General features: G+C 35.4%; 3 protein-coding genes across 3 annotated transcripts; all 3 read right to left on the minus strand.

Annotated features, from left to right (window-relative positions):
- Window positions 1-8: 8 nt before the first annotated feature.
- On the minus strand, window positions 9-911 carry LOC129877091 (auxin-responsive protein SAUR67-like). Its single transcript, XM_055952570.1, has one exon. It carries the CDS (start codon window positions 832-834, stop codon window positions 214-216), a length of 621 nt encoding a protein of 206 aa, XP_055808545.1. The 5' UTR covers window positions 835-911; the 3' UTR covers window positions 9-213.
- A 2,431-nt stretch (window positions 912-3,342) lies between these two features.
- On the minus strand, window positions 3,343-3,913 carry LOC129877256 (auxin-responsive protein SAUR68-like). Its single transcript, XM_055952745.1, has one exon. It carries the CDS (start codon window positions 3,862-3,864, stop codon window positions 3,421-3,423), a length of 444 nt encoding a protein of 147 aa, XP_055808720.1. The 5' UTR covers window positions 3,865-3,913; the 3' UTR covers window positions 3,343-3,420.
- A 1,851-nt stretch (window positions 3,914-5,764) lies between these two features.
- LOC129877058 (probable methyltransferase At1g29790) lies at window positions 5,765-7,362 on the minus strand. Its single transcript, XM_055952534.1, has one exon. It carries the CDS (start codon window positions 7,218-7,220, stop codon window positions 6,033-6,035), a length of 1,188 nt encoding a protein of 395 aa, XP_055808509.1. The 5' UTR covers window positions 7,221-7,362; the 3' UTR covers window positions 5,765-6,032.
- Window positions 7,363-11,149: the final 3,787 nt, after the last annotated feature.

An 11,149-nucleotide genomic window follows, 5' to 3' on the forward strand; every position in this document is an offset into this window, starting at 1 on the left:
GTGGTGTTTATAAATAAAAGGTACCAATCAAAGATTAGATTGTTCGGACTTCTCATAACCAAATTGAAAGTGAAAGCCCTGATCAATATGGTAAATTTTCTGATAAAAATAATATTCGATCTGTGTGATGCGCTTTACATTGTGTACTTTTCAATCTCTGCTCTCTCTAAAAACTATTTTTGAGTTAGCATGTACAAAAAGAATGTTGTCGACTCAATAAACTAGAATTTGATGAGTTCCACTTTCTTGGTGCAAAAGAGAAGTTGAACAGCAACATGAAGGAATTGATAGAAGCACTGCATTGTGAAAATCTGTAGCTACGCCTTTGTTGATTAGTGAAACGATGTTGTTCATGAAGGCTGAATCACACGGTAATGTAATACGACCACTACTTGGAAGCCCAAACTCTTCTTCAGACATGTTTAAGAGTTGCCTAATGGCCTCATTTTCAAGATAAGTCAAGGGAATCACGAAGCGCCTTTGATCAATTGTATAGACAACAAAATGACCTTTTTCAACGACAGAGGAAGATACGCTGCAACTATCTGCATCACTAACATTTCTCGGAAGTGAAATCCTCCTCCTCTGCTTGGCTGCGAACTTCTGCCAACTCCTGGCCATCTTGATGAGTTTCCTAGCGCTGAGCATTGTCTTTCTTTCTTTCTTTTTTTCACTTGAAAGATTGGAAACAAGAAAGTAAACTAGAAATTTAGAACAATTTGATGGCTGAACAGATAATGCTTGTAGTTGATGATGAAAAAATTTCATAGAAGGGAGGTTATTTATATAAAATGCTATAGAAAGGCGTTGAGTTGCAGCTGAAGTATTTGTCATTAACCACCGGAGGCAAATCCATGTGCCGATGCTTGTTGGCCATGTTGATATGGGGCCTTAAATTTGTGGATGAAAGATTATAAGTTTATTTTCTTCACTTTGGTCGACAACCAAATTATGCCTATTAGTTATGATATCAGATCATACTTGGTTCTTCTCACCGATGTAAATAATTTGAAACCATTAAATGAACAATAGCTGGTGAGAAGCAAGACCATGTTCTTCTCCCTTCATTTTCATGTAGATAGGGGATTTTTGAATACCATCTTGGCTATTCTTTGGATCTCTGCCACCATATTTCCAAACCAGATGGTCCAGGGAAAAGTCCCCATCTTCATCAATCTTGTGGATTTTATTCTAAGAGTATCCTTTTATTACAAATCATGAGAAGACGAGGAGCCTCGTGTTGTTATTCAACAACTTTGTGGTCCGAATTCTTTAGAGAATAAGCAAAACCATGTGAAACTTCATATGCAATTGTCTCTAATCAATAGTCACCAATTTCACCACCATTAAATATTTGGATATGAAACTTGTCATTACCTTGTATATATACATACACATACTAGACTCCAGACTTGCCAGAAACTTTCACTTCTTGTGTATTTCTAAAAATCCTTCATTCTTTCTTTTAGGTCATCATATAAATTTTAAAGTTACAAAGTATCTCACAATGGGTATCAAAATGACTCCTCTTGTTCAAGGTACTCGAACCTTGAGGAGGTTTTCAACTTCAACAGCTGTTTCAAAAGTTTATTGTGCAGTATACATAGGAGAGAGCCAGAAGAAGAGATTCATCGTGCCAGTATCATACTTAAGCCAACCTTTATTTCTAGACTTTTTAGCTAAAGACAAAGAAGAGTTTGGCTTTGATCATCAGATGGCTGGTCTTACAATGCCTTGTAAAGAGGATGTATTCATTGATCTTACTTCCTGCTAGAGGAGATCATGAGTAGGATTGCGGTACAAATTTTTCTGCTCCGATAAGATTTTGTAAAACTATAGGACTAGAAACGAGAAAGAGGAGACTGTAAAAAGGTCAATTTTATTGTATAGCTGAGAACTACAAGAGAACCTTGGAGGAAATATCCCCATATAACTAACAGAAGTATAGTTATGATTAATCACTCTTCATATTTTCCTAGACAATTTCCTTATTCTTATCTAGAATCAGAATCTGCTAAAGTTTTCTTCTTAGGGTATTTTCAATGCTAGTCGATTTTGTTTTTCTAGTCAGCATTGGGCTATATGTACAAGTACTTCATGAAATGATGTTAAGCTAAAATTTCAAACAAAATAACATAAACACACTTCAAAATGAAATAGCTAAAAGGATTCTCTCTTTAGATTTCTGTATTTATATCTCTATTTGCACCAAGAAATGTTCTTTCTTCATATATTTCCATCTTCTAGTAGCACAAGCACAACTGTCCATTTGTAGATCTTTAGTCTACTTTGTAGACTCTAGGGGCGGAGCCAAGTATGGCCCATGGGGTTCAGTGAAAAATTACACTATTTAAATGTGGTTAAAATTATTTTTTATGTATATATAGTAGATCTTGAACCCCTTTGACTTCTTCGTGTGTTTACTTTTCATATCTTGAACCCTCTCGGTGAAAATCCAGGCTCTACCTGATAGCCTCTTCTTGTTCTTTCTTTCCATCAACAAGTAAATGACTGACTTTGAATTCTTAAAGAAATGCATAAAGCTTTCTATTAATGCATTTGACCATACCAAATAGTAACAAACTTTGGTTTTCCATAGGATAAACTTCTAGACGTCAAGAAAAAATAAGTCCAATAAACAAAGTCAGAGAACCATTATCTTCTTCAGTAGCAGCATAATTTTTTACCACTATATAGATTATAGTTATGATTAAGCCCTTGCATTCAACAGCTTTTGGATCTTCATCCATGTCTTAGATATAATCTATTAGCTTGCCCAGTTCAATATGCATCGTGCGGACAAGTGTACATACATATAACAGTAAATTCTTTAGATTCTGAAGTCTTGAAATTATATATACCTTCATTAAATGCTGGATCCTTTTTTCTACTTCAATCGGCTCGGCAAGAGGAGTGGAAACAAAGCACCAAACACCCTTTCTCAGTGTTCAAAATTGCAAGTTCGTTTGGGCTTTAAAACAAATTGCTTGCAAATTGAAAACTATGAATGAAAATTGTTGACAAATTTACTCAAAAGACAAAATTAAAGATAAGGAAACTAGATCATCTTGATTGAAATTAGTCTATTGCGGAAGCTCAAAGCCGGTGCATATTTTTGCAGATAAGTCAACAATGGAGCAAAATTCACTTTTATCTTATCTGACAAAATGATCTAATGAAGCTTTTGGCGTAACTTTCTTTGAAATGGGAATATCACCTTAAAAATTAATTGAGAAATCTACAAGCTAGATATTCCCGATGCAAGATTATTAAAAAGTGAATTAAAAAAAAAATCAAATTTTATCATGGAATAGAACAAGTTGTAGTCAAGTATATGGAGTTTTTGATGAATAATTATTTTTAACATTCTGTACACTTGTTGAGTATCATGTATCCACTACAAAACTTATCACAGTTAGGTTAACAAACTAGAAATTGCAGGTTTGTTTGTTCTTGCAGGTATAAAGCTAATGAGCATTGGCTGGAAGCAACAGACACAAGCAAAGCATTCTGCAGATCAGCACCTACACCTCTTCTGATGAGTGATATGATGTAGTTCATGAATAAGGCATCACACGGTAATGTAATAGGGCCATCACATGAAAGTCCAAACTCTTCTTCAGACATGTTCAACAGTTGTCTGAATACCCCGTGTTGAAGATAAGCCAAAGGAACCACAAATTGCTTCTGATCCGTTGTATAGACCACAAAATTCCCTTTGCCAACTATAGAAGAGGATGTGCTACAACTCTCTGCATCATGGTAATCGGATCTTGGAAAAGAAATTATTTTCCTCTGTTTGGCTGCAAACTTCTGCCATTTCCTTGCCATCTTGATTAGTTTCTTAGCATTGATCATATTCATTTCTCTGAAATATACGAAAGAAAAAAGTTGATGTAGCTAAAAAGATTTGATTTAGTGCTTTCTGCTTGATGATCAAAATGAAACAGATTATTTATAGTTGAGGCTTCAGAATGACTTTGAATTGTAGCTAAAGTTGCCAAACTGGAATTAGTATGCTAGACAGAATCATGTGCTGCTGTTTAATATGGGACCTTAGGAATTGTGGATATAGTTGTCTGGTTTTCATGTGGTATTTTATTCCGATAAAATTCTAAGTGCTTGTCAAAGATTTTAGAAGGCAATACCATGTGATACTTCCTGTGGTATTGTCTTTCTTCCACTTGGGCTTGACTTGAAGGAAATTTACTACTTCTTTAATATTGTTTCATATTCACTTGACATGGAAATCTTCTGAGATCAATTGGTAGGCACCAGTACAGCATTGTTTCCGATAGATTAGTCAGAAGCTAGCAGAAGGGCCTGTCATTAAGCATATATCAGACCAACAACTTTAGGTATTGTCTTTATTTTCAGTAGATGTCTGAGGGTATGAACACCTTATTGGTCCACAGCTCAAGATGATAAGGGGTATTGATGTTTGGCTAAATGGTAGCCGGTAGGGCCTCTTATATTGAACAATATGGTCTAAATTTATAAATACTTGACAATTAGGTGCCATATCATTTTTTCTTTTCACTAAGCATGAGAAGAGTTTATGACTCACTCTTATACTCAATCTTGTTTTCGAGTTGCTTGAATTTGTTCCTTTGGTTCCTCTATAGCTAGGATTATCCATCTCAGTTACTCGTATAATACAATCTAACCGAGTCCTCAAGAAGTCTTCAACACTAGGAGATTTTTCAAAGGGTCATTTTACTGCATTTCATTGGAGACAGTTGTAAAGAGTACAATTTCGACAGGTTCCCAATGAAAAGGCAGTAAGTGTTGGGTATTTGTCCTGAGTTTCATATCATAACTGGGTTTTCCTTTTAGGAAAAGGAGAACAAAAAGTCTCCATATTTGGCTGGTCCTTTTTCTTGTAGGAAAAGGTTTACAACAACAACAACAACACCACTTGTAGGAAAAGGTTTATGACTCTATAAATAGAGGCTCATTCCTTCTAACATGTTTTAACATGTTAGTATTCACACTATAGTCCTATGGACTTTGAGAGTTTTGAGTAGAGGGAGATACAGTGAGACACAAGTGTTATGTTAACACTTGTGGGAACCTCTTGTTAATCCGATTGAATTGTGTGAGGTTATTCCCCTCTATATTTTGTATTCTCGTATTTATAGTGGATTGCTCATCTCCTCTTGTGGATGTAGGTCAATTGACCGAACCACGTTAAATGCTTGTGTCTCTTTTGTTATATTTCTCGTTTGTTTTCTTACTTATGGTCATTCAAGGTTTGCTTTGCTAGCTTCCACATGACACCTAATTATTTTTGGTCCTAACAAGTGGTATCAGAGCGAGGTTAAAAAATGGATGTTAATCTTGGCGGATTCAGTTCTAGTCGCAATCTATTTGACAGTAATGATGATTTTTGTTGGAATTTTTTTTCCAGAGAGGTTCTTTGTATCGAGACATAAATTTTGCAAAGGAGAGGCAACCTATTGAAGATTATGTGACGAAAGTGGAGCAAATTTATTTTGTCAGAGATTCAGACCAAGGGGGAGATTTGTTGGGTATTTGTCGTGAGTTTCATACCATAACTGGGTTTTCCTTTTAGGAAAAGGAGAACAAAAAGTCTCCATATATGGCTGGTCCTTTTTCTTGTAGGAAAATGTTTATGACTTTATAAATAGAGGCTCATTCCTTCTAATATGATAGCATTCACACTGTAGTCCTATGAGCTTTGAGAGTTTTGGGTAGAGGGAGATACGATGAGACATAAGTGTTATGTTAACACTTGTGGGAACCTCTTTTTATTCCGAATGAAAGAGTACAATTTCAAGGTAAAGGCCATAAAAAATTCGCGTTTTACCATTAGTGCAAGTTATCATTTCAACATTAGGTAGATTAGTGAGGTTTAGCAACAGACAAAGAGGATAATGTAATACTACTGATTGATGTCGAAAGGAAAACTGCATTTTTCATCACCCGATTAGTGCAATTGTCAACAGATGCAGATGCAAGAGATAGTTGTCTGCCAATTAAGAAAGTAAAAATGAAACATTTAAATATTGTCACCAAGAATTCGTCAATGGCTTCTCCAACAATGCTGAAAGGTACATCTCGTTCAGCTCGGGACCTCTATCGAGCTTTCTTCCCACGATCCACTTCACCTTATTAAAACCAATACTATCGATAAGTGGTGCATACTCTTTCTCCAATTGCTCACCAACACAGAAGAAATGGTCGAGCCAAAACAGCCCGCCAGGCCTTAACACCCTATAAATATCGAAAAATAAGAAGTGTAGAAGTGTTGCAGGTATCCAATTACTCAACACATGCATTGAGTGTACAATATCTAACGTGTTGTCGAAAAAGGGAAGTCTTTGTGAGATGCTAACATACAAAGGTATGACCCCTCTTGAAGCTATAAAACTATTAAACGGGCCGTTAAGGTTCATTGATGTTGTTACAATCGTTACATTCCTTTCTCTCATTCTAACAGCAAATGTAGCCACACCACCTCCAATATCGAGCCCAATTCTAATCGTTCCAGCTTTCGTTACTGCTAACACTTCATTGATAGAGAAGTCAAGACCAGCACCATTTTTCGCTGTCCAACGACTTCTCTCTCTGCCATTGAGATCAAAACAATCTTTGCAATCATCAAATCCTCTCTGAGTCTTAGCACGATTGATCAGACAATCGTAAGTTTTGCAAGTATACGGAGTCCATACAACAGAAAAATCCGATGGTGTTTTCCATAGACTCTCAGGAACAGGATAAGGCTCGACATATTCCTGTGGAGCAGCTGGATGACATCTACGTCGAGGAAGTGGCTCACAACCTTTAAGAAGCAACTTCTGAGCTAAAAGTTCATCATCGGGGCAAGAACCATTGACATTATATGACATGTAACGATGAAGTAAATCTCGAAACAGAGTACATGGACGTCCAATCGGAGGCAAGATTTCATCAGAATCGAAGTTTTTGTTGAATCCACGTGGGAGTTTTTGTGGAGACGCAAAAGCGAGAAACTCAGATGGGAGATTTTGATCAGTTTGTGTGTTATCAGATTCTTGAATAGCTTCATATTTAGGTGTTGGCTTAGCCAAAACAGTGGAAGGAGTATTTGTTTGTTTGTTTAGTGTACAAGAGTTGAAAGATGTAGAAATGAAAAATGTTAAGAGATTTGAGGACACAAGAAGGAAAGCAAAGAACAAATAAGATGAAAGAAATTTGGGATTTTGATTGGAATCCATTGAGGTTTCAGTGTCTGATCAGCTTTATATTTTCTATATGCTAATATGTTTATAAATGGAGGGACATGGTTAGTAAGGATTCATACAGTTGAAGCTTACAGTAATGCCAAGTGTGATTAGCACCAAAGAATTTAGATTCTTGAATAGCTTCATATTTAATTTAGAATTGCATTCAAAGATTGGGTGCTCAGTCAATATCTTTGTATATATATTATTACTAGTTTTCAATATTAGAATATAGTATTGGGGTAAAATAGAGAAAATAGTATAAAACTCTTTTAATCTATACCCGAAATCTCAACTACACACTCTAATTACACGGGGTCCTATCACCTCTCCTGAACTATTTAAAATTATAATTATTGTCACTCTAAAATGCCATAATCAGATATGTATCTTGTGGTGTAATACACGTGCACGCCACGTCACGCCACATCAACACCACCTCAACGCCACGTCAATGCCACATAATAAATACAATAAATTTATAATTATTTTTACTATATTTTTTTTCATTTTATACCCATTACAAAACCTCCATTATAACTGATGGCATCACCATCACCATCCCTAAATATAACCTCCTCCTTGTCGCGATTAACCTGTCGGAAAGAGAAAGAACAATTAATTTTCCGATGAGTGAAAATACTCTCTATGGCCAGAACAATCCTCTCCCAAACGACGTCGTATTGATATTTGAATTTAATTTTTCTACAACTTTTTCCATTGTTTCACAATTTACTCCATAGATTTTTGTGTCATTTCACAATCTTAGTGCAATTTAATTTTTTCCTTTTCCTAATGTTGGTGAAAATAGCAAACCCAATTCAATTAATTAGAATTTCTCCATTTTGAAGATACCCATTACTTTTGGGTCTTGATTTGTATTTTGTATATTGTTCATTAGTATAGCATGAATATAGGGGTTAAATGAGTTGAAGATGTTACGTGAGATTATATGGGTAGTGTTGATGGAAATTTGTGTAAGAATGAAATTATTTCTCATGTTTGTTGGAGTCCACATTTGAGAGAAGAGAATTTGATTTTTTATATGGGTTCTTACGGAAAGAGTAATTATTATTTTCAGAACTTTAATTAAAAAATGATAACTAAGTAGATTTAAGGGTTATGATTGATGAAGAAATTTTGTAGAGGAATGTGAAGAGTACAAATTAGATGTGAAAATGAAGAAAATGAAGGCACGGGGTGGGTGGGTGGCGGAGGCTATTCAAAAAAAAAGAAAAGAGGAGATATTATTAAAAATAAAGTTTTAATATTTATTTGTGGTGTTCACTCTCTCAAAGAGAGTGAAATGCATTCACTTTGCCATAAGTGGATGGTCTAAACTCTGCTTTCCATTTGCTAACAGCTTCTTCATCTGCACCTGCAACCACTACTGAGACTGCTACTTCTACCTTGCCGAAACTGGCTGGAGGAACGGATCCTTTCTTCGTCACAAGTGTGCTTGGAATCTAAGGGAAAGGGGATGGCTTGCTCTGGAACAATTAGGAGATTCTCTAGAAGAAATACGGGGTTCTGCTTCTGGCGGCTCGCCTGCTTTGAGAGAGGAGAGACAGCCATTTGATGCATGACAATGGAGAAAAGTACTATATGCTTTATGTGCGGTTTTCGTTCGATCGACGGAATCAATCGTACTTTCACTGCTGTGGACCGGCTTTCATAAAGCACCTGATAGAAAGCGGAAAAACGAATTGATTGACTATTGAGGGACCAACGCCTTCGTATGTATATCACCCGAATTTCTTGATTCACGGCGTGGGCCCGCTATGCCAAAAGCGAGAGAAACCCCATCCCTCTCTTTCCTTTTTTCGCCCCCATGTCGCCACACGCAACCCCGTTCTACACTTCATCAAGACGAAAATCATGCCTTTCCTCCAAATACCATTTGCCTTTTCCTCAGCCGACCATTGGAAAGGGCAGTGCAAGAGAAATCATACAAAAATGATCGGATCTTGGTACGCCCCGAAAAAGATATGAGGTGCTCGTTGCCTTCCACACGTGCACTGAAACCAGAGTCTGCAGCCCGCTAGGGCGACCTCCTTATGCATGGACATAGAGACAACTAAAGGAACCCGAAAAAGAAGTCCCTGGGGCCAGCCACAAAGGAATAGGTTTGAATGTTGATATATAGTGAAATTAATTACGATTTTAAATAGTTTAAGGGGATAATAGGATCCCCGTGTAATTGGAGTGTGTAGTTGGGATTTCAGATATAGATGGGGGGGGGGGGGGTTAGACTATTTTCTCGATAGAATATAATGGGTACTTGAGCACCAGTAATCTCAATGTAGGTCCGCCACGAATTACAAAGTTTGCTATGCCCGAGCCTTTTGCCCTTCTAATGTAAAAGGTGATACATCATTTGTCTTGGCCCAAGAATATGTTGGTCACCTTAGGGACGGGATTTAATACCTGCATTGGATCGAAATTATATTTTGGTGCTCCCTTAATATTATAAAGGCAAGTTTTTTCTTAAGTGGAGAAAGTGAGAAATTGTTGAAGGTCACTCGTGTGATACTCAAAGAAGTTCAACCTTCATACATTATAGAATAGCTTAATTATTAATCTAATCAGCAAGAACTAGGTTTTGTATTGTTTAATTATGATTTCTTATTTTTAAAGTAAGAGTCAAATAAATTGGCAACTAGCAAGTTTTGAATTAGAAAATAATTATTCATGTTTGAAAAATTCCAATGTTTCCATATGCAGGTCTTTGTAAAGTGTGAAACACTTCTGTTTTTAGGGGTTTTTAAAAATAATTTATCGTTATTATGTTGTAAGTTATAATCTCTTTTCATTGAATATTTATTCTATTTATGTGTCATCTGTAGTCTTTAAAAATAATTACTATTAAAGGTTAAAATGGGAAAACATTAATATTTTTGTTTGAAACTTTTAAAATAACAAATAATTTGAAATATCTACTTTTAGAAATCACGACAAAAAATGAGACTGAGGGAGTATAATAACCATTTTGAAGGCGTTTTTAGCTGCATATTTTATGGAATGATTCACATGGTATCAAGTTGAATCTGGTAATTAAAGAGTTCTTGGAAGTTGCATTGATAATTAATTAGTCCTTTTTTTAAACAAGATCTTTATATTGAGGTTGAGTGCAATGCATCAAGGGTTATTTTGGACATTTTAGTTATTTTAATCCATGGATTATTAATTCTTTTTCTTTTCTCTCTTTTATCCAGTGTAAAATAATTTTATCACATACCTTGTGCACTCAATAAAAATGACAATCAAACATTGCATTGCTAATGTTAAAACAATATATAAAATGAGAAGCACGAGTAAAAGAAAAGCCCAGTGGGAGCTTTGGCTTTATCGTTAGCTTTAAGGTTTCGTTTTGTGGGATGGTAATTAAGGGTTCGATTCTCAGCGACAGCGCCTGACATTTTCTATTTTATTACTATTTACCCAATATAGACTTTCACAGTTTTCTTCTTCTGTTTTTTTTTTTTACTCTTTTTTGTATACTTAATTTTTCAGTCTTTAGTTTCCTTTTACGTTTTATGAAAAATTTTGTGACATGGAAAGATTTAAAAAAAAGTCATTTTCAATCACTTTTCTTATTTTTTTGAAATTTTTTTGGCTATTTGGTCGAGAAATCCTTCAAGCTAATTAATTGTTTATTTTTTCAAAAAGTTTAAAGTCCTTTTTTTGTGTGTCTGTGGGCTAATATTAATTTTAATTTTTCATTTAGGTAATTGTGCACTTATACTATGTGATTTATAGTAACTTTATCTTAATAAAGTGAGCACCCACAAATCGAAAATCCTAGATCCGCCACTAGAGGCCAACCAAACACTCACTTAAATTGTTAATTTCAGTTTTATGCTGGTATTATTACAGGCTGATCTAGCTTTAAAGTTATAAGTTCACGTGAATCAAAACTTATT

Source organism: Solanum dulcamara, chromosome 12 (genome assembly GCF_947179165.1).
Source record: "Solanum dulcamara chromosome 12, daSolDulc1.2, whole genome shotgun sequence".
NCBI lineage: Eukaryota > Viridiplantae > Streptophyta > Magnoliopsida > Solanales > Solanaceae > Solanum > Solanum dulcamara.